The sequence below is a fragment of the Necator americanus genome, chromosome I (assembly GCF_031761385.1).
Source record: "Necator americanus strain Aroian chromosome I, whole genome shotgun sequence".
Classification (NCBI taxonomy): domain Eukaryota; kingdom Metazoa; phylum Nematoda; class Chromadorea; order Rhabditida; family Ancylostomatidae; genus Necator; species Necator americanus.
This window is the reverse complement of record NC_087371.1, coordinates 23,546,550-23,570,301: the sequence shown is the minus strand read 5'-3', so window position 1 is coordinate 23,570,301 and position 23,752 is coordinate 23,546,550. Positions and strand designations below refer to the sequence as shown.

The 23,752-nt window shown below is 41.1% G+C and overlaps 1 protein-coding gene across 2 annotated transcripts; it reads left to right on the top strand.

Moving 5' to 3' along the window:
* Positions 1–7,194: 7,194 nt before the first annotated feature.
* Positions 7,195–20,093, top strand: RB195_006625 (uncharacterized protein; the record flags this gene model as incomplete). 2 transcript variants are annotated; one of them, XM_064179814.1, is made up of 16 exons in its annotated part: positions 7,195–7,272; positions 7,482–7,625; positions 7,821–8,021; positions 10,255–10,381; positions 14,354–14,511; positions 15,171–15,293; positions 15,350–15,421; positions 16,343–16,423; positions 16,495–16,735; positions 16,815–16,931; positions 17,881–17,948; positions 18,004–18,045; positions 18,100–18,256; positions 18,444–18,650; positions 18,710–18,828; positions 19,998–20,093. In XM_064179814.1, 16 exons carry the CDS (start codon positions 7,195–7,197, stop codon positions 20,091–20,093), a joined length of 2,031 nt encoding a protein of 676 aa, XP_064036742.1. The 2 variants fall into 2 exon arrangements, with proteins under 2 accessions (XP_064036742.1, XP_064036743.1); XM_064179815.1 differs by having other exon boundaries at positions 7,201–7,272.
* Between the last annotated feature and the right edge of the window lie 3,659 nt (positions 20,094–23,752).

The following is a 23,752-nucleotide window of genomic DNA, read 5'->3' as shown; positions in this document are numbered from 1 at the left end:
TAAAAGGGTAAAGTTTCTGGCGTTAGTCAATCCGCCTGGGATGCGCCCCACGTTCACTTCAATTCAGAATCGTTTGAGGTACACGAACGTGTAACTGGCCTCTACAATGACTTGCGAAGGGAAGCCGATGTGTCAAGTCAGTGTTTTTATCCTCCCAAACAGGTCTGGTATCAATTTATCGACCCCGAAGGAATGAAGGGCTTGATGAGCACTAGGGCGGGTTCGAACCCCCTATCGTTCATGCAGGAAGCGGAACCTCTAACCGCTACACTACACCCGCCCCTTACTGGATTACTAGGAGAAATTGAACGTGATTGCGCTCATAGTCGTAGACTAAACCTTCCGCAACCTAAACATGAAGCCAACTCAACATCGTCAACCTCGACCTTAGCGACAGATTAGGTGATTTTCTGGTGCTTATTGTAGGAGAAGAAATCTGAGCATGGAGGCTTGGAGATCGAACACACATTTGAGATTTCAATCTTCAAAGAGTTATGTTTTATTCCAGGCTTTATAAACGTGTTCAGAGTAAATGTAAATTGCTATAACAGAATCATTCGTGGATTTTTCTTGTGATTTCGAAGAAAAGTAATTCGAAGCTTTCCGACCAACTGTCACGTAGATTAACTGAAATTTATCACGTTTAATTCACCTTAGATATCACCTACACCTATCGTCTTAGAGATATTATGCAACGCTGGAGATGTGAAAGGCAGCGTATCACGAAATTGACGTGGTACAGAAACCCGTGAGAAAACTATGAAACTTGCAAAACCATGGAACTTGTCGATGCGAAGGTTACTCCGCTCATATTCCCCTAATCGTCGCAAAAAGGTGTGAAAGACAGCGTTAAAAACAGCGAGAGAGTATCTGGAGTAGAACGACGTGTTAGTAGAGGATCGACGTTCTGTGAGGAGTTCTCTTAAAACATTTTGGTTCGTCTTCCGCAATTTTGCTTGTACTAAGCTGTACTAGTTATGACTCAGTTTTATCAACGATTTACTGTTTTGATGACCATCGAAGTAGAGGGATTAAGAACTGAATGCCACTGCACTCGACCACAGTATCGCACTCTGTAAAAAAAAAACCACAACCTTCTTTTCAGTAGTAGGTGGTTCTAGTGGTGCAACATTAGTTGGAAGGGTCTTTTATGAGTTCTCATTTTTTTAGTTTTCGAGCCGTTAGGGACTAATTCTGGGTTTATTTCACACAGCGAGCACTCGGAAGGAGTCGATATAAGCGAAAATTGCTTCCCTTGGCTAATCTAAACATTTGTTCTACGAAAAGTGCTTTCAGATTTAAATTTTAATTTTTTTACAATTTTTTTTCGTTGGTGTTATTCGTGCCCCGCATTTGAAATTACTCCAAAACAGGTCTCGTTACTTCATCATCGGGTCCTGCCTACTGCCCCTTTCCCTAATTACGTTAGCACCGAGTTTTCAAGGATGACAGCGAAAAAACACCCTCAACAGGGAAAGAAGCGAAGGCCTCCTTTTATAAGGTAACTCTTTACATCCGTGCAAACGAACTGAAAGGGCATAAGATGGTGAAGAGTTGCTTCGCTTTATAATTTCACAATTACACCAACTCTTCAAGCTTTCATTCTGCGTTGATGTAAAAAGTTACTTCACTGTATAAGCAGAAGCTCATGACACCTTTGGTTCCTTTATTTGTGAGGGTTACTTCGCTTCTGCTATTTTCTGATGCCATTCTTGGGAACCGCATTCCGAACAACACCTGCTTGTAGGAAGAACCCATCATCGAGAATGACTACATTTTATTGAGAACAATTTCTCTCAGGAAGTGAGACCATCGCGCTTAATGATATCGTTTAGGCTGACGTCCAACAAAAAAAACCGTTCTGTTGAAGAAATTCACAAAATACCGTTGCGCTAATGAACAATGTGCAATACTAATAACACAGTTGCTACTGTACACTGTTTCGAGCAGCATGCACGCGATGCTGCTGCTAAATTATGTTCCTAAACCACGGGTAGGAATTGATCAGTGCACACTATTCTCATCGCGTGAATTTATGTTTAGAAGATGGTTTTTTTTCTATGGACGAACATATGGATCAGAAATTGAGCCAATATGCAATCTCCAAAAAGAGTTGCAAACCAGGTTACTCATCAAAATTTGATAGAATTCCTTCACATTGTATTATTCTGCCTTACCTGTTTATGCTTGCTATTAAAAACCCACACAAGATTCGGAAGCTTCGCAATGACCGCTCGAAGTATTATTTGCGTAGCGTAGTCGGCGCTTAAGACTAAGGTGTGCGTGAAGTGAAAGTTAAGTTTATGGTGAGGACGAAAAAATGATTATCAAATCATTCTTCATGTCAAAATGAGAAGTGATTTACAGACATCTTATCGCGATATTTTCAATGCTGGGATCTCTGCAGGATTAGATGGAAGTAGGGTTGTGGTTCATGAGGAAATCACTCTCAGTTCCCCCTAGTAATCCAGAAAAGGCGTGAAACGACCTCCCAACTCTGCGACTTATAACGCGATGGAACGCGGGTAATACTGTTCTCGAAAGCAGAAGTTGTCTCACCCACAAGGGAGGTGCGTCGCGTCCGACACCTCGGGGTCATCCGATTAAAGGCATCACCCCACGAATCTGAGGTGGTACGGACCATTTCTTCTTAATTGCCGTAAAAAACGGTCCGGAAAATGCGGGGTGTGCACAAGGCTGGCGCGCTCCAGTCGAACTCCTTGTAGAAAATAGCGCGCCGGAACGCTCGAAGCCGTATCTTCCGCGCCGTTTTTTTTACGGCAATTGGGAAGAAATCGTCCTTATCTCCGTGATCTACGATCCCGTATACGGATACTCGACCTGAAATCCGTACCACCTCAGTTTCGTGGGGTGATGCCTTTAAACATATTCAGAGGCGACTATATGTGTTAAACATATAACGCAGCAGTTCTTGCTAGGTGGGACCCCTTCCTTTGGCAACGGAAGCAGAACATTGGGATCTAGTGTCCTTAGAAGATGTATGCATGCACCCCGTGATATCTGCGAATAACTCAGACCACACTACTGTGTTTCCATCACCTTCCGACACGTTTCGTCTTGAGGAAACCAATTTTGAAGAAGAAAAAGAAATCGAAACACGATATGTTCTGTATCTCTGCTTAATTACACCTTACACTGAGTTACCGTGACAGGAATCTCCTTTATGTCTGTACTGTAGCTGTTACTACTGTGACGGGAAGTCAGACAATGTCTATTGCTTTGAATTCTGTCCGTAGATTTCTTTATGCGAGAAAAAAACGGTCCCTTGAGATTTGTGGTGTTAGCGTCCAAAATTGATATCTTCAGAAGGATGATAATAAAGCGTTAATGACTACGCGTATTTGTTGTATATTGATGTTATTTCCTAAAGTTCTCGAGCTTCTGGAAAGAGTGCAAAGTTTCGTGCTGCGGCAAATAATGAGTATGAACCGTGTATCGTACGGCGATATTCGCGCACACCAAGGATCGCACAGTGCCAATTCCATACATCTCTTTCCCTTCTTTCATGCTTGGGCGTAAATACATCAAATACCTCTCCAGAACAACTCATGTCGTGTCAACTGCGGTCTTCGCCGATTCTCAGCTTAAATCGACTTTCCACCTCTCGATTAGCCGAGTACCTGTCATTTTTTGAGACAATTTAATGTGTTGCAACCAGTGTTTTTAGAAGCCGATGCTTCTTAGAAATTCAAACAAATACTCCGCAAAAGAGAACAAGATGTTTTTTTTTCAAATATCTTTGGTGTCTTAATGCACTACACTCAATATTACAATGTTTTATGTACGTTGTCAACCTTTTGCGAATGCACTACAAGTTTCAGGAGTTGAGAGGAAGAAAATTAAGACACAATGTAATTAGGAATGTCGATTGAACTTCCGGGCTTGAATTTGCTAGAGGAAATTGGACAGTTGTGTTTATTAGTTCATTCTTCCATTTATTCGAAAGCAATAATCAGAGCAGAGGTTTTAGAGGTCGGAGAAGAACTTATTATTTGAAAACGACTTTGTTAGAAAGCTCTGCTACGCCTAGAAATCATTGAAGATGAAAATGTTAAACCATGTCATCGAACTGCACACTCATACAATTGAACTCAGAATTATTTTGATAGCAAGCAGCATTCGTAGCTAAGAGTCTCTGGACAATTACGACAAAGAAAGCTATTATTAAACATCCCAAATTATGAACAAAATTGTCAGAAAAGTGCCTGTTTTAGATAAAAGTAAGTAAAGTAGATAATTGAAATTAAAATGAGTGAATTTTTGAACCATAAATTTCATTTGAAGGCAGCATGCCAAGAAATTTACGGTGTTTGGATCTTTCCACGATAATATAGGACTAGAGATGTAGATCACGAGCGCGACCACGCTCCAATCCACCTTACTTGTCCTGAAAAAAGGCGTGAGAAACGGCCTTGACGATGAAATTCTCCTACGAGGCAGCTTGGAGCGTAGCACGTCTGCAAACGCAGGCATAGGCGCTGCGCTTGCAAATGTGGCGCGTCACTAGGAGCAACAGGAGAGATAGCTTCGGTAGCCCTTTCATCGTGCACTTACTAGCAGATGCTGCGCGCATCGGTGCTCTCGCAGACCTGGCACGCCACCAGGTGCCTCGTAGGGGAATCCGATCGCCAAGGTCATTTTCCACGCTGTTTCTCAAGACAATGAGGGGAAATTGAGCATTGTCGCCGTCACGCTCATCATCTCCTCCGCTAACCCTACCATATCGTGAAGAGATCCCTTCCTTCCTCAAATTCGTGGTATGATGTCTTGGAGGTATGGCCTTAATTTTTAAATATTTCCGCTGCATATTAAGGCCATACCTTCATTACAAGGTTCCCTATTTATCTATACCGAAGTCAGGCAAAGAACATCTTTTTGTGACCACTTCTCATGTTACTCAGAAAATATGAATAACTACCGTAATTCAGGTAAGAACAGCTTTTCCGGTGGCGCTTAAATTATACAAGCATCGTTGTTTAACAAACTCGGAGCCTTTGTTTAGGCCGATATCACGCGTTCTTACAGACGATCACTGCGAAAACAAGTTTATCGTGGAGTTGGTCGCTTGAAGGTGAACTTATCGTTGGTAGTTAGCAGTCTCAGATGGCTGGAATAATAACATAAAAGTGATTGATGATGTCTTCCGCATCGTTTAAGCGAAGTTCCAGGTGCAAACATTAGCAACAATTAACTTGATGATTAGCGATTCATTGTCTCTCAGAGCACGGCAACATACGGATTGCAGGATCTCGGTCAGTGGCGATTTCTTATCTGCGATTGTAACTTTTTTGAAGAAGCTGCTGTGGTGTAATTCTGAGTCAACTATTCTTTAAACGATTCCATTTTACAAGGTGTGTAAGTGTCGACCGCAGAGATTTATTTACTAAAAAAAAAGGTGAAATATAGATTTTTTGATTCTTGGTAGGAAAAGAGCGTTTGTTAAGTTCTGACCCGGATAATTCTGCAGAAAGTTGTGTTGTTCACTAAATTTTTTTGGAGGTTTAGCATGTGCTCTGCTGGTATTGCACCGTAATTTGTACTGTAACTCAATAATACTGTACTATATTTTATAAGCTCGCGTTGAATATAGCTATGATTATTTCAAAAATTAGGAAGAATGATGGCGTTCTCACGTATAGGGGGGTCGAGACGATATGAAGCCCGGTGCGGAGGAAAAAGCGCCAGGATTCGAGGTTGGACCTTCGGCGAACTGTAGCGAAGAATGGTGCCATGGCAAGGGTCTTCCCTCGATCCGCAGAGTATCGCCGCTGCGACCGCAGCCACTTACGCAACTGCACCGTGCTTCATGTTGTTTTGATCACCAACCACATGGCAACATGAAAGAATTCACAGTTAAACGGCTTGCATAAAAACTCATCAAAATAAGAAATAAATAGATAGAAATAAAATTGAAGAAATAAAAAAGTACATCAAATTTTCACATTTACGTGAGCATAAATTACATTACATGGCTATAAGTTGCAAAATTTGTTTCTGCTGTCCTTATGCAAGTCTTAAAAGTCTGATCGTATTTCAAACGAACACACATATTCTTCAATATTACGCTCGATTACCCATATGCACGGACACGCTCAAAAGTGAAATTTGTGCTATTGCCTGTAAATTTCAGTCAAAAAAACAGCAACCGGTGATTTGACGTCGGATGACAGATAGGTCGTGAATCAAAGAAGGATTTTGGTCACATGAATTTGGAGGTCTAACTATCTGTTGAAAAAGAAAACCCTATTCGAGAATTTTATAACAGACAGCAATGGGGCTTCAGTGGGACCCCAAAAAATGCACCAACCAATGCGATGTTTTAATGTTCAGTAATTAATTAAGAACAGTGGTAGGTAATCGCTCTCCTGTTATTCTATGAGTCAGTAATGATTCAGAGTCCTTTGTAATGAAGCGGAATTCCAAGTAATGAGTTGTAGCACGTAAATTTGACCGGATATTTGGGACCTTATGCTAATGGGATATGTATACTTTATGTGCACAACATTCAGAATAAGGACTACAAGTCATTTAGCTTTCTTCCGTCATTTAACTTATATTTCGGGAATTGTGTCCAACACATGTTGAAATATTTGTAGAAAATCGATGTGAGAAATTTGTGTACGAGTGTCACTATCACCAATAAAGTTCCACAGATGAGTGTGAACTCTAGTAATCTGTCCCGGTCGTCATAGGACAAATACGAGAGGCGGAAAAACAATTGGACGAAAAATGACCGCTCTAAGATGTATAAATAGAGTACCTACTAGTACAGTACGGTTGATTAAAAAAATTGGTGGAAATGAAAGAAGTCGTTTGTTTATGTTTTCAATCTTTCATCAAGGCGAGGTTCATCTGAAGAAACGTTTTGGTGTATTTTTAGAATACTAGTACATCTTCTACTGTCTATTCTCAAATGACTTCAAGTCTGCCATTTCTGAAATGTTCATCTTCGTCGTCTCTTCACCCGGAAGTATCACTCTAGTCGATCTCTGTATCATCGCTGATAACAAGAAGGCAATTTTGATTGGTGTGGATTTTTCGGGTTACAGTAGCTTCTCGCCGTGACAGAAGTGTTCATGCTGAACCCGGTCGCCATGGGCGGGGTTCAGTTTGTGGGCGGGCACTGCCTCAGCGTCGGCCTTGTTGCACTCGTCAGTCTCGGAATCTATCACTATGGGTATGTGGCTCTGTCTGTTCGCCATTTTGCCAATTCTGGTTGACGGGAAGGCGCTGGCCACAACCGACACAAAGGTACTCCTTTTTATGGATGCTATCCAAAGAAAAACTATGGCAAGAATGCGCTGACATAGGGTCATAATCCATCCGCGCACCCGCTTTGTCGTTATATCTAAATGGCAGAGCCGAATATTGTCGAATCGTGCTACTAATCCATCCGGTTCAGCTGGAACGATGATTTAAACTCCGTATGATTAGAACAAAACCAAACGATTTTCGTTTAGGATAATACGTGTTCTTTCGAGACGGAGAATTACTCGTTATCATGGACATACGATGATCCCAGCTCGGATATGGTCTTTAAGATAGTGGCTCGATCCAAAATGAAGAACTTCTGGGCCGGCTTCTTCATGGGAGACGATCAACCGGTAAGAAGACGAACGCGTGAAACTAATTTTATGCACTCGACCTTCAGTCGGAGCAAATTTCCGTGTCCCTGAGAAGCGCGAAAATACTCGCGAAAAATACTAGTCATAGAAGGTCAACGAATGAAGAGGAACTCTCTGGAATGAGATTTGAGGGACATATTCAAACTAGCGGTAATTCCCGATCTTTCTTTTCAGGAAGATTCAATCGGAGCTTTCGTTCGAAACGGACAGATTGGTTTAATGGATGCTCACACGAATGGAAGCGATATACATTTGGATAATATCACAAACGTTCAAGCTCTTCTATTTGATCTACAAGATGATACTTTGACGGCAGAATTCGCTCGGCCAATCTCCTCAAACGATCCCACAGACGCTGATCTCACCGAATGCATAGTGGGTTTTGTGCTCTTTGAAGATTCTCCCCCTTCCTTTTGTGTTCAATTTCAAGTGCAGTTACCTTTGTTGTTCTTATTTCAGTCGTTTCTTTAGATCCGTTTCGTTGATTATAACGTGTTATCACGGCATACTGTCGTCGTTATACAAACAGTAACTAGTTTCGTAGAGCGGTGATGGATCGGGCAGTTTATGCCGTTGCTAGGGGTCAGGAAAAGGCAGAAGCGTGGCATAATGCAGCTACCAGTTCGGGGCTATCGCTGAGTTGTTCAAGGAAAGTCGAAGATAAAACAATGATGACGTAGAAACACCAAAAACTTCTCACTTTAACTCGTTATTTAAAAAAGTATCCAAAGTATTTTTTCTTGAAAATTTTCATGCACCAAAAGTTCGAAGTGTTCTCTAAAATGCGTCAGATAGAGAATTGTCTGCTGATTAAAATACGACTCAAAGGATGCTTTCTTACAATGCATTCGAAGTCGCGAGTTTAAATTTTGCCTCCTTTTGTGAAAAAACCGTCTTCAATTTGCAGTTGTTGCAGAAACAATGCAAAAGATGGTGGAGTGGGAAATGATAACCTTTGAAACCGAATACGAATTCAGAAGAAGAGGTGCTTGAGTGAAGAGCGGAAATAATGAATTTTTTGAATGTGTACAAAAAGAATAGGTTTTTGTAGCTTAGTTTTCATAAACCATAAACAGAAATAATTTTTAGCTTAGCTTTTATCTGAATTCGTCAGCGGAGTAATGGAATAGGTAGATATGAAGCTAAAACATATATGAAGTGTAAAAGTTTGTATTTGCGACTTAAAGCAGCACCTTAAAAAAATTTGTTCTTATTTATGCATTTATTTATGAAATGGGCTCCAGGTGTTTCATATACAAAAAAGTTCATCAGGGTCGTCTTTCTGCGTCCTTAAAAGAATTCCAGACACAACTTAAAAGTGCAGGTGTTAATAAGAAGGTACATTCTGCAGTTTAATCATAGTGCTTGTATTCACATTCTCGCCGTTGTTTTTGGTGGTTCACAGAGCCAGAAGGCGCTCCCTAATTAGGCGACGGAGATTGCCTTCTTATATAATTTCTATCTTAACGTTCGTTGGGCAAACATACCAGTCTTGTTTCACCTTCCGAAAAAAGTGCCTTTCATTGCCTTTTCCGAGCATCATTCGAATCTAGTTACGTGTAAGGTTATGAATACATGACTGCAGATGTCCTTGATGCAGGTGTTGAAGTTTCATCCCATCCTAAACCTGCGCTACTTTTCCTCTCTGATTTCCTTGAAATTACTTCAACACATAACTCCACCTATAAATAGTGCGACACCACATTGATGTTTTTTTCTCAACCAGTAACTATTCATCCCATTATTCGTTCGTGGAAATTCCATTGGGTCATTGTGCCGAGGAAGTGTGACCAAGTCTTAACATTAACTTGGTTGCTTGAACCTTTCGTATTATTACTCGAGGGCAGTTCCAGTTAGTGCTGTTGATGTAATTAATCCCGCTAGTCTCACTTTCTGACTGACCGGTTTCCTTGCTTCTTTGTGCCAGGACGTTATACACTTTATGAATGAATGCATCATTATTCATTATCAACTAACTGATTTAAATGTTCACGAAAGATCTGAACGGAAGTTACTTTTCATCAAAATGTCTCTTTAAAATATTTCAGTAGAGCTGTTGCAACAAATTTCGTCAAACTAATTATTCATGTCCGAAGCTTCTTTGTGGTACAAACTTTTAAATGCTTTCTATAAAAATAAGGAAAGCAACGCTGCCTTCACTGTGCAGTTGCAGCAAAAGTAGGGAAAAATCAGAATGAAGGTGTGAAGAACAATGATGATGTTTTCTTCAAAGTTGGGAGTTTCAGGAACAGGATCTGCTAGGATTGAAGGAATGCATAGGTCGTGAAAAATTGAAGGGAAAAGAAAATGTGGGCTAAACGTTTTTAAAAACCGTGTCGCTGTTTTTTTTCTGCAGCGATGGCGGCTCATTACGTGAATTTTTACAACCGTAATTCTTCTTTGTGAACTTTTTCAGTAGTGATTCGAAGACCAGTAGATCTGAAATTTCGAGCGTATTAATGTGACCTATGATGTCTATGATCTATATAGATTGGTTTTTAATTTTTAATGATTTTCTCATCAAATATTTATGCTGAGCAATGATTCGTTTGCATTTTCCAAGTAGAGTATAAAGAAAAAGAATTGTAAGCGACAGTTCCATTTGCAGACGTTGTTCTTCCCAAATGAAGTGTTGGAGATGGATTCAGATGGTGAATTGCCTGTACCGAATGAGCTACACCGAAAACGTATATGTGATCTTCCGACAAAATGCAGCAACAGAGATCGATCCTCAGGCAAGTTTTCTCACTCCTCGCTCTTTTCCGGAACGTGAACGCACATTTTCCGAACAAGATCGTGCTCAACCGAACACAACTAGTAATAATCGGTGTTGGATTTTCCTCCGTCTCCTTGTCGAAGTGCGGACGGAGATGACGGAATGCGGCGTGGAGCAATTTTCTAATCTTCACCCTGTCAGCTCAGACTTGCGTAACATTTCTGGTTACTTAAAGATGTTCTCCTACGAGTAGCCAGTTACCAGAAGAGCTTCCATTACTCTTCTTTGTTGCTTGGATTCTACAATTAACTATTAGCTATGAGACTAATTTCTGTTCTCGATAAGCTGATTTAGAGGATTTTTGCTACATGCGATTGGATTCTAGTTAAATTTAGTTGTTATCTAAAATACACCAGAAACAGGCGTTGGGAATTCTGGAATAGTTGTCTCATCATCTAATTTGAGGCACGATCGCATCGAAGAAGTTTATTGCATTCGCACTTTCACCGAGAAGAAGGACCAGTAGAGTATGATAATTGAATAATTGTTTATGACCAGCAATTCCAGAGAGTCATAGAAATGATTTTTAGCATTTGAAGTTGGGAATTCGGATAAAACTCTTTGCAAAGCCCATGTCTAACACCTATCGAGACCAACGGCATAGACACTCAAGACTTTCACCAATTCCTCAATGGAATTGAATTTTTGAGAGAAGAACGTTGGCTGTTGTGGAAAAATACAGAAAATTTGCAACTTTTTTTTACCTCATCACTTTTTATTTGCATGCTCGTTAAGAACAGGATTATGATTTCCTTGCAATTGTAGGATCGTTTTCTAATTCCTTTCTGGAAAAAAACGTGGGCAATTATCAGAAAGGCAGTATAATGATTACCCAAAAAAAGAGACTTTCTCTGTGAGAGGAAGTGCCCCATTTCAGCAGTCGGCGTCATCAAGTAAAGTGATTGAAGAATGAAAAAAACTAACGCACGAAAGCAGCCAAGTTTTTCTCAATCACGTTAAAAATAACTTTGCTGCTTTCGTGCAGCATTTTCAATCTCCTAAGCAGTTGCGATGGGCTCTAAAACACGTAAAAAAAAGAAGGAGGGGACTGTTCGGCAGTGAAAATGCGAACGGATGTTTAAATTTGAAACGCTGCAGAGAAGTTTCCAATTCACTCTATAATTGCGCACATTTCGAGTGAAAACAGCTAAATTGCATCTTCGTTGTGTTGCAGAAGGTGTTGAAGAGTCACTTTTTGCAGATCAGTCCGAAATCAGCGCTATTCTCTCGGAGCTTAAACCCCGTTTTCGCTTTTTTAGCTCCCATCGAGGTTCTAGTTAAACCTACTAGGGTTTTACTGTTGATGACATTCCCTTTCCAGGAAGCCCTCTCTTTCAGAAAGAAAGCTCTAGGAATTCTAAGTGATTAAGTAAGCAACTAAAGTTTTTTTCTATAAATTTAGTAGTAATGTTGGAATTTAAAAAAAAGAATTATTTATTAAAATACACTTAAATGTTGTTCGATTGTATACTACATGTATACTACAATGTGCGATTTCTTTCATGAGACGAATAATACAGACAGCGAAAAGCACGGAATATTTTCAATCTGAAAAGAGTTTCTTTTAATTTTTTTGTGTTTACTTCTTCACGAATAACACTTATTAGTCGTTCGTGGAGAGAGCAGGCAGTTCCAGGCCGTCATTGTATATTTAGGAATAGCCGAATCCCACTGCGTATCACGGATAATCTCGAAACATCTTGAAAAGGTTCGCATTCAGTAGGAAATGTTTCGAGTCAATGTCTAGATGTCGAGTCAGAGAACGAGACATTCATTGAAAGCGAGTAAAAAAATAAATCCATTGAAAGTCGCTGGATTTTAGTACTGTAAGGAGGAGCGGTTTGCAATATGTATATTTAGATTAGAGATGATGTTAATATTTACAATCGTTACCAATTGTCGTTAATTTAACTTCTTCTTTTTGGACATACATATTTCTGATACCCTATTTCGGTTCTGGAATTACGTACATGTTTATTTGAAAACATAGAAAAGAGTAATCTATTTGCAGCTCATTATAATCATAATATTTAGTTGCAACAAGGGGAAGTCAAAGATATCTTAATCTTTTTGGAATTTTTGGATTCTGAAAAAAATTTCCGGAATTAGGCCGGATATTTTTGAAAAAAACAATTCAGCTTCATATACATATTAGACTATAAATATGCAAAATTACCTGTCATCTTGAAATATTTTAATGGATTTTTTTGAAAAATGCTTGGAAATAAGAGTAGTCAGACTCGTGTCTTTTAATGTTCAGCTGTTTTCTTTTGAGGAGAACACACCATTCAGTGTATGAAATAAATAAGTACAGGAGTTCACATTTCTGATTTTCCCACGTATATGTGACCTACACTTTCATCGAACTGGGTGTTGATTACGTGCAACCGAAACGATGGTTGCTCGGCAACCAGTCATTTTCGGCAATTTTGTTTCAACGACCTTTGTCAGATGTGAAATCGCACCGTACACAAATGATGAAGGATTTAAAATTAGTATTATGGTTGAACCAATTTTATCTCATTTTTATCTCAGAACTCTTCTCAGAAAGCTGAAAATTTTAGTCACATACGTGCATGCTGATTTTTTTCTTTTTTTTTGCAGAAATTAAAACAGATTTGAGTGATGTAAAGCGACATGCGTTACTGCATCTTTACCCGTTTCCCAACGATTTGACGTTAAATCGAATTGGGAGCGCACTGACTTGTTATTGATTTTTTCTTTTGCCTTAGCAGATTCGTGCTTTTCTTTCATGCATATGATAGCGAATTTTTTTTCGAAGAACCTAACCTAACCTCCTTTGAAGATTAACGTAAGGTAGGTGGTCACTGTAGCATTGTTGTAGGAATGTCCGACAACATATCATTCAGATTTTTCACGTCTATAAAATACGTAGGGATTCCGGTATCCAGAGAATTCTTAGATGCTCGAAAGGTGACTGACAATTTCTGTTCAGGTTATGCAGGAATTTAGAATTATCCATTCTTCAACGAATTTTGGTCACTTGATTTCTCTGTGCTCTAGCTCTTTTCTTATACTTCTATTCTTGTTTCTTGTTTTTTGGGCTGATGACATGTTTTGATGCTGGCGATTATTTGCTTTTAAAAGTCAGCATAGTCTAATCTTCCAATAGGCGAGTTTTTTTTTAAATTACGATTATTCTAAATTCCGGCACAACCTCTGGAATTCGCTGCGGTTTGCACTTTCATTAACGCAAAATTTTCTTAAGTGACTCCGTGGTCCTCACTAAGGAATGCCGGACATGCAGTTTTAGCGGACGATTGCAAAAAGAAACTGTAGAGATTTTCTTGCCGCGGCCTGACATAATAGCTAGGCTACTTGAGGGTTAAGGTCATTGTTCGGAACTTCCTGACGAAAAAAAAAGTTGGACAGCTGGCAGTACGGTGGACTTATTTATTTATTCCTAGGTTGAACACATTTTCTGATGAGAAAGATCATCCGCTCATTTCTTTTTGAATGCTCAAATGTTCAAGTAGTAATTTTTTCGTCCAAATTTTTTAACGCATTGAGAATATCGAGATTCTACCGCTCTCGAATTATTGGAATATTTGCGCAACTTCTAAGTCCGGCTCAACATATGCCAAACAGTAGAGCAGGTGTTTCAATACCACTGTACACGTAAAGCTTTTCTAGTTCCCCAATTTTGTCCTATTTTCCTCTTATTCAGCTTCTACGTACTTTTTCTGAATGTCTTGCTGATTTCCCGCGGTCAGGAAAAAGGGTTTAATCCAGTTTTATAACGTGGAGTAAAACCGCGGACACATTTCTGAGATGTTTGTCTCGCTGTTCGGTGAAGTGTTGCAAAGCAGCTGAAAAAAGTGCTTTGCTCATTCGTTTCGAATCATTGCGTTTTGAACGACGCGAAGACGTTGATTCTTGTTGGATATGAACAAATTTGACGGTTTTCTAGGTCTAGTGAAACGATCCGACGCATCTGTCTGTGAGCACACACAAGGGAAGAGTACCGTAAGATGGAAGACGGTCGGTAATGATGTGATGTTCTCGATTGGACAAAGTGTCGAAGCCGGGAAGTGGTGGTCATCGGTTGGAATAGGACCAGGCATGCTCGTGAGTTCTATCAGCTTAGCTCAACTGGTCTATGAGGCGACATCGCCATCGAACAAAGGTACATAATATAGGGCAAACGAATGCTGCGTACCGCATGCTCCATTAATCCGAGCCTTGCGAAACTCGTTCAATGCCGTCCGCTGAAAATGCACCATTAGCAATTTCTATCCATGCTATACGGTTGTGTTGACAATTGAGAGAATCCTCTGCTTCTTCGAGGTCATTGCTGACGTCGAAAGACATCAAAGAAACGCCCGCGACGGTGAAACCCTGTATGTCACTGTATGATTCAGTAACGATCGTACTATTCATCACACGTTAAAGGAATATGTGAAGAGACATCTTCGTCAACTCCAGAAGATCTTATAAAGAATAATTATTGCAAATCATATTGAGGCGATGAGGTAGAAATCAGTGGACAGCCAAAATCAATTGAAAAAATTCCTGTCTCACAACTGTACTGAACTTCCTTCCTATACACAGGAGCGACCTGTTCCTGTTAAAAACCCAGTTATGACCACTAACATTGCACAATATATATTTAAAGTTAAAGCAAAATTTCTACAGTAGGACTTATAAGCATCCTCCTTCGAATCACTTCTAGAATTGTTTCCAATTACTCTGTGGAAATAATCAGAAGTAATCGATCTCGACTTCAGAATCTGACGATGGCGATCGCATTTCTAGAAGATGGCATGCTTAGATCCTTGGGAGGATATCGGACTCAAGGTTACGGTATGCCTAGACGTGATCTCAGTGTGACGCCCAGACTAAACGAAATGGTTTGTGAGGTTGAAAACATCGTAATTTAGTGCTGAGATCGTGACGTTCATTTTAGGGCACGAAGGTCAGCAATGAGAGGTCGTTCGTGCAATTTTCTCTTCCTATGGAAATATTCAACGAGAACATGGTGGGTTCATTGTTGTTCTCGCACTCATTCTTGATGAAATGACAAGTGGAGCGGAACCGCGCAGACCTTATGGTAGTGGTGTCACGTGAAAACAGCGCTTGTTCTGTATTTAAAGAGTTTTTTTTGAAGAGTACAAGAAAACTTGGCAAGAAAGAAGTGTGAGAGTGCTTCAACTTATACCAAAAGCTCAAATCATGAGCTCATTTTATTAGTTTGAGGTGTTCTTCTGAGGTAAAGTATTTGAGTGGTCACATAGTTTTGTACATGGAGTGTCAGAAGTGTCTAAGGACATCCATTATTTTATGGCCTTTCAAATTTCAATCATTTTCATAAATCACCAGTATTGAGATTACTTCCGCTTAGTTATTATCTGCTTAGCACTAAGTAACAGCCGCACTTGATCTCAGTTTCTTTCAGGAGACATAAATAAACACGAGAAATCCTGGAGTTTATATCCTTGAGAGACCTGTCAATAAACGAGTTTTAATTGGGAATTTGCGGTTTTTTCTTTGATTTAGATCCCTTATTCACACATTTTATTTTTGCACTCATCCAGAAAAACTTTATGAATATACCGATAAAATGAATTTGAGTAGAGATTTGCTAACGAAAAGGAATGACATGAAAGCAGGTACTACCGCTTGATCTTGGTGGTTTTTATGCTGTACTTTGAGAATTTTCCAACATTTTCATGTGGATTCTTCAATTTTCCAAAATCTTCGTGTTTTTCTAACAAGCCTGAAAAACTATGTTTGAGTTTGAGTCTTGTGGAGAGAAGTTTAATGTAAAGGTTCCGAGCTCTCTGCTGAACAGAAATAAAGGTAAAGAACCCGTCCAAAAACTCTCACCTGCTCAAATATACTCAGAATAACCATGACTTTACTGAGTTCTTTATAGTCAAGATCAACCTCCAAAATTTAGGACGATAGCGGTTGCGTAACTCTCCAAATTGCTACATTGGCTGGCGAATGGTTTGGCGATTATACAATCAGGAAGCACGACGTGAGCGCACGTTAGCCGTGATCGGCTGTCGAACAGAACATTGCTGGAAAATACGGGAGATTGCTTTCCAGAAAACTCCCGAAGCCGTTCTTGTGTGTGGAATCGATCAGTGCCGGGACTCCCCTACTGTAGGAAATCAGCAATCCCAACCAACAACTGTTCAACAACCAAATCTTGAGCTAACGCAAAGACCAGAAAGTTCTGGAGAGGAGGAATCAAGACAGAAAAATGTGGATGAGCAGCATAATGTTGCACTTAATAAAGAAGAATCAGAAGGATCTACTGGGGAAGATGTTAAAGAGGATATTAACGGTTTGTGTGTTATTCTGCGTGCATAGAGCCAGGTAAAAACTTCATCGCTGAATTCGTTTGTGCATTTTGTACCATTCAGAACGTGGACCTGTTGTCTCAAGGCTACTGAACGAGGTTGATTCGAGTGGAACTGAGCCGGCCAACGAGACATCGGTTTTCGCTTCTGCGGGACGTGCTGTTGACGCTCTTCCTGAAGGTTGGTCTGTATTACTCCTCAGTATGCCTCTGATTACTGGATAATACATATCCTGGTATATCGCATAGGTTCGCGATCATTGTAGGCTTGAGCTAAATTGCAAACTGACGAAAGAATTCAAGCCAAGCTTATTCCTGATGACTGCACCGAAAGTAAAATCTGTCTGTTCCACAACCCAGAGGGCCGACTTAGTTGGCTGTATACAATGCATTTTCATAGTACTGCAAGGCGAAATGATGGCTTGTAATCTATGTAGAAGTTTTCTACCCATGGAGCAGCTTACAATCCAAAATGCCGCCTCAAGAGCGATGTCGTTGCCGAGCACCTTCAGTAGCATCGACAATGAAGGTTGGGACTGCACTGCTCAGGCGCAGCCGCCAGTTCAGCTGCACTCCTCGCTCCTAGGCTCCTCACAGCCTCGGTGGATCGAATTCGCCACGGATGCGCCGGGGAATCCCGGTTTGAACATATTCAGCAAAGGCTATGCATTCAATCAGCCAGAATTTATGCTGCAAGTTTAAAGCAATTTTCGCGGACGATTTTAGCACTTCCTAGTTGTGTGAGGGCGGTCGGTAAGAGGGTGTAGCGCAGTCGGTAAGAGGTTCGACTGTAACCAGACGATCCATTGATTAATTGATAATGCCAACTGAACCTTTCATTCCTCTCGGGTCGACACATTAGTACCAGACTTGTTTTGGAAGAAAAAAAAACACTTGGTTCATCAGCTGGTCCCTGCAAGTCTTGCCAGTTGTAAGGCTGTACACACTTTCATAAACACCAAACGGTTCTGAAATGAAGTCGAGCGCGATGGTGCTTCTCCACGAGGAGTGATCAGTGCCTATCCTTCATCCACTTTTATCTGAGAACTTTCCTCGGTAGTTAAAATAACTCTTTTTCTTTCTTTGTGGTAATGTGAGCTCGAAAATAACAGTTAATTGTTGACGTTCAGGATCCGGAAGCGAAGCAAGTGCCGAAGGGGAGATCTCAAAGGTTATAGCTTCACAAGATGACGAAATCGTGAGTGCTAAAAAAGTAAATTTACGTAAACTCTTGTGATAGCAAAACGTTTCAGCTCACTACCGTACCAAATTCCGTTGCTGGAGAAGATGCTCGCGTAAGTGAAATTGTTATGGTTTCTGCTTGAAAAAATAAATACTAAATTGTTCAGAACACCGATGGAGAGTCTGTTCCAAAGATGGGAACAGTCGATGGTGAGGCAGCTCGGGGAACTTCACCCTCTCCAGAATTGCTGGCGTCACAAACGGGAAATTCTGGTTTACCGGCCGAGAGTGGACAAATTAGTAACTTCCCAGTGACGACACCATGTGAGTCACCACATCTTTGGTTGGCATCGGACGTGTTCAACCGAGTGGGTGTGTTGTCCCTTCGATTGGGAGCGGTAGAACAGAGAAAGAAGGGCGTGTGGCTATCAGTGAGAAAGTGCCCGATTGAACAGATTCGATGACGACTTTACTTTTACTCACTTTAATTTTTCTAATAAAACATTTTTAGTGCCTTCTGCTGCTGAAGCCGTTCGCGTTCCTTCACAAAACCAGGGTGCCTCAGGAATTGCTCATCCATCTATTTCCTCTGTTTCAAATCCTGTTGATGAAATGCAAACAACACCAACCACACTATCAAATGTAACAATAACGATGGGAAGACCGTTAGTACTGTCTAAAACAGTATCACCTGCTGTGGCGAACATATTGAGAGATGGTTTGAGATGGTCTTATTTGATAGTTAACCAGAAAAAAAATATAGGTCCTAATTTTCAGGGTGCTCAGATGGTCACACGGATCTGCGAGTATGTGAGAGTTATTTCGCTGATTACCTTGGGAAGGTTAAGGAATGGGCTGACAGACATAACCAAGTCTTCGGTCAACAGATGTGGAAGGTAAGTTGGAGGATTGCGGTAAATTTCTTTAAAGGCATTACCCTACGAATGTGAGGTGGTGCGGATTTCAGGTGGAGTATTCTTATAAGGGATAATAGATTATGGAGGAGGATTCCGTCCATTTCTTCTTAATTGCCGTAAAAAACGACCCGAAAGATTTGGCGCCGCACAAGGCTGGCGCGCTCCAATCGAACGCGTTGTAGAAAACAGCGCGCCGGAACGCTCGAAGTCGTATCTTCCGGGACGCTTTTTACGGCAATTAGGAAGAAATGGACAAAATCACCCTTCTTTGCATAATCTACTATCCCTTATAAGAATACTCTACCTGAAATCCGTACCACCCCAGATTCGTGGGGTGATGCCTTTAACAAACTTTAATATCACCTTCGTCTTGGAAGATGTGGATCGAGTTGCAGGAAAAAGGAAAAAAATGCTTTCTGTACTTGGCGGCAGCTAAAAGACACAGCTGAAGTTAATGTCTTAGTCATAATCGAAAACGTCCAGCTTACAATTTCTTTGCTTGTTTGGAATCGTATGGGAATTTCAAGAGGAAACCTATAATTACTCTTAACTACGGAGAGGAAAACCAGATAATTAGAATATCAGAAATGTAATGTTTCGCTCTACTGAAATGCATTTGAACAATGAGATAAATACGTTTAATAAAGTGATTTTAAAATTGGCTGCTATAGAATCTCAAAAAAAAAAAAACTCAATAGATCCCTGCACTCCCACCTTCCTGCTAGGATTTCTTGGGCGCAGTAAAGTTTGTATCATTTGCGAAATCAGCAGAAAAAATGAGTGCAAAATATGTTTTGTAGCTCAGAACCAGGACCATGGAATTCTTCATCGAGTAGAAAAAAAAATGAAAAACTAGTGTTTATCGAAATCTTCTACTTTTATTTTTATTCCTAAAAGTGAGTAGCTACGTCAATCGGCGCCCTAAACCTAAGCACTAATCTTAGAGGATCTGGGACATGTAGGCTAAAGCTGCTAAGAGGAAAAGGGAAGATGGATCTTCCGGAAAGAAGAACGCTATTAAGTGCTTTCATCTCCCTCCCTTATCCAACTACATTTTTCCCAAGTGATTTTGGTTGGACTGTGGCCTTCATGCAGCCCGCGTCTCTATCCATTTTCCATCGCATCAGAATTCCAACAATTATTTCCAGGCATGTAAGCTACTGTCGGAAGTGAAACACGTTCCAACGATGTGTTGCGAGAAGTTCCGTTCAACATGTGTCGGACACCTACAAACGAACAATTGAAGACCCTTTTTCCTGACGTTGTACATAAAATTGTGGTCGTGATTTGATGTTCCACCATGATTTTGAGGATTCATTCGTGTTTTGAGTATTTTGGATATGTTCGAGTTGCTCTGAGCCTCACTTCTAATTTGTATATTGCGGGAGCTAGATAGCTTTTTATATGTTCGAGTTCTGAATCTTGCCTTATCACTGTGATACTCCTACGGCTTGTCGCTTCCATGAACTGTCAAAAGTCTTGTCTCTTCGTTATTGCCAAATAAAAACTATGCTTTTTTGTGTTGTCAACATTGGACATAACATTTTTCGCTGATTTCGCTTAGCGATTACTTTTTCGAATTTCATTTTAAAATTCGAATACGTAATCACTGAGCGCAGGAATAGGGAAAAGTTTTGTTATTATGCACTTATATACAGTACAGACCATACGCGACTAATCAAACTATGAGTACTTGAGCGAAGACTCAGCAATCTTCCTTGTAGTAAAGTAGAGAAACTGCAGGGTGCGCCATAATTAGAGCGAAAAGGTATTCAAATCGCGTAGAGCGAAAATGAAACAATTTTGGGAAAACAACGATGTAGCTATATTTATCGGTCTATTGTAAACGAAAAATAACATTAAACTTCAAAAATACCTCTGTTGGCATGGATACTGGCCTTGAGGTGCTTCGGGGGCATCGACTGTGGCACGCAAAAGGTTTCGCGTCGAGCTCATCCCACGCGTTTTGAAGGGCTTTCTTCCAAGAATCCACAGAACGGAGAGGTTTCGAGCCTTCTTTTGCTTCCAAAATCGACCAGACGCTGTTGTCCATCGGATTAAAAACTGCAGAATTGTCCGGGCTTTTTTCAAAGATGATGGATCGGGAAAGTTGGCCTTACATCAGTTCTGCACCATCCTTACGCTGTGAACGTGGCTCCGTCCTACTGGTAGGTCCAAGGGCGGTTTTCAAAATGAACACTAGCGCAGGGTATCAATCTGTCCCTCAAAAGGTCCAGGTAGGGACCAGATAGCGGACCGAGAGCACCGGGTTTCTGCGAATTCTTTTGTCTCAACCTCTCTGAAATTTCTCGTAGTGGTCACAGATACAAGTCTTCCTCGTCCAGGTCGATCATCTCCCGTTCGTAGGTGGCTTGTAGCGTCTAATAGATCTATAGGTAATACTTTGATGTACTCCAAGACGCTGGTGAATCTCGCATGCCGAAAAACCTCTGCTACGAATTTATCGAAAAGCGGTGGCAAGAGCGCTTGGCCATCCTAAAAACGGCTTACTTTACCGCTTGAATGAGATAAGCATGAGTAAATTAACACAATAGAAATAAGAAAAGCAGAAGCTCCGAACAGCAGGTCAAATTGTCTGTGCATACGATTTCACTATCATTTTGGCGCACCCTTTACATAGTAAGTACGCAATTGCTATGCTGTCCACAAAATTCAACGAATTCTGTTCGATCAATCTGTAATAAGTGGAATAGTTTGCTTGAAATCAAAATTGTTAATTAACTCGATAATGTGTAGGGGTAGCGGTGGTGGTTGGGAAGAACCCGTATTTTTACCGGGAGAAAAGATATGTATGGTAAGATCAAAACGACATGCAATTGCGTACGCGGCTTCTCTCGAGGCGGTGCGGTGGAGCCGGTGGTTAAGAGCGCACTGGAACCCTTGTTGCCACCACCCATCGCTGCATTCAGCGATGGTCCCACCTCGGTTCCAACCGCTGCCTTCACTGCGCCGTTTCGAGCGCGTACACAAGTGCACCGTGCTTCGTGTCGTTTTGACCCGACTGTATTTCTCTATGTTAGCATTGGCTACCGTTTGTTTTTTTGACGTTGTTGCCTTTGCTAAGACACAAAGAAACTAAATCAGGACAAGTCGATGGTGTCCTTGTGCACATTCGTGTCTTATTTATTGTACTATACTTCAGCATTTCACCAGATCAAGAATATCCAACATTTTGGTACCAAAACCTATTCAGTAGTTGCTTACATAAAGCCGCATATGCGAGTTTGACTGCTACCTGGTGTCCCTAGCTGCAGTAAACGAAATAAGGCATACGCGTACACGTTCTCAGCGTACGAGTTATATAATTTGTACACTTGTGTGGTGGATGTCACACAGATATTGCAAAAAGGTGCTGTCATCCAGCACAGCGCAAATCCCGTTGGAGAGGGCTTTGGCTACCTGCTCAAGTATCTGCAGGTCACCAAGCAGACTGCAAGGGGCTATGAGAATGATCTAACGCTGTAGCCTGAGGCAATACATAAGCAAGTCAGCGTCGAGCACGTGCTCGTTGAGGACTGCTTTGACAATATGGCCGATGAAGTTCAAAGTGAAGGAGGAGACATGGTGGAGGTCCAAAACGCGCAGATCCTGGAGGTTCAAGAACCTGATAAACAGCAAAGGAAGAATATAGGAAACGAAAAATAAGAGCACCGCAAACAAGTTCGTGATGAGAACATGGGTCTGCAACGAGAGGTTAGACCCACAAATCTGCGCCAACATGTATGCGAGTACGAATAGACTCTGGGCAACTTTCCGTATAGAAATGTCTTAGATTTTTCAAAAGGAAGAGCACAACAATTCAAGTATGTAGAATCGAAAAACACTATTTAGATCCCTCTCCAAAAACCATCGAGTTAGATCGCATTCTCGGGCAAAGGCATCTGTCCGCACTTTCTCGCAGACTGCAGACCAGGACATTGGAAGTTCGATGGCACTGTGACAAACGGCGAGCAACAATCGCTGAAGATTCTACAAGATGCTCATCATCGAGCGCTGTGTTCAGTCCCCGATGCAAAGTTCATTGTTAAAATACGGCTCAAGCGCATGTCCAATCATCATTACTTCAACTCGTTAAAGCTTAGAGCTATGTTTGAGAAGTCGTGCCCCTCAGCCTTATCTCACCATCATCTTATTGTTAGTACTGTATAAAAACCGTGGGAGGAGCAGCGGTCGGGAAGGAAAGGCGTTCTCTGCGAGCATCATTGTCAGAAGTGCTCTTCAATATTCTGTCCTCAACTTCTAACACAAGTACTGTTAGGTGAAGGTAGAAGAGCTGGCAGCACGATTTTATTCGTATATTATGTTTGAAGAAGTATAGGGGGAAATAAAAGCTATATAATTCAAGTTATGAACTCAACTTTAAAATCCGTGCAGCAGAAAAACACTACAGGGGAAGTAGGAGCAAAAAATTGGACCCCAATACAGGGAGCACTCGTGGGTTTGACAGCGAATACGACGGCGAAGGCTTTGGCGTATATTTAAAGCAATGGGAGATCCTATTACAATACCTTGAAAAACTGCATTAAAGCATCACCCCATGAATCTGGGGTGGTGCGGGTTTTAGGTGGAGAGTTCCTATACGGGGTCGAGGGGTGATTCCGTCCATTTCTTCCTAATTGCCGTAAAAAACGGCCCGGAAGACGCGGCGCATGCACGGCTGGCGTGCTCCAATCGAACTCATTGCAGAAAACAGCGCACCGGAGCGCTCGGAGGCGTATCTTCCGGGCCGTTTTTTACGTAATTAGGAAGAAATGGACGAAATCACCATCCTCTCCATAATCTACAGTTCCGTATACGAATACTCCACCTGAAATACGTACCACCTCAGATTCGTGGAGTGATGCCTTTAACAGAGTTTAGCTAAGCAGAAGAAAACGTTCCG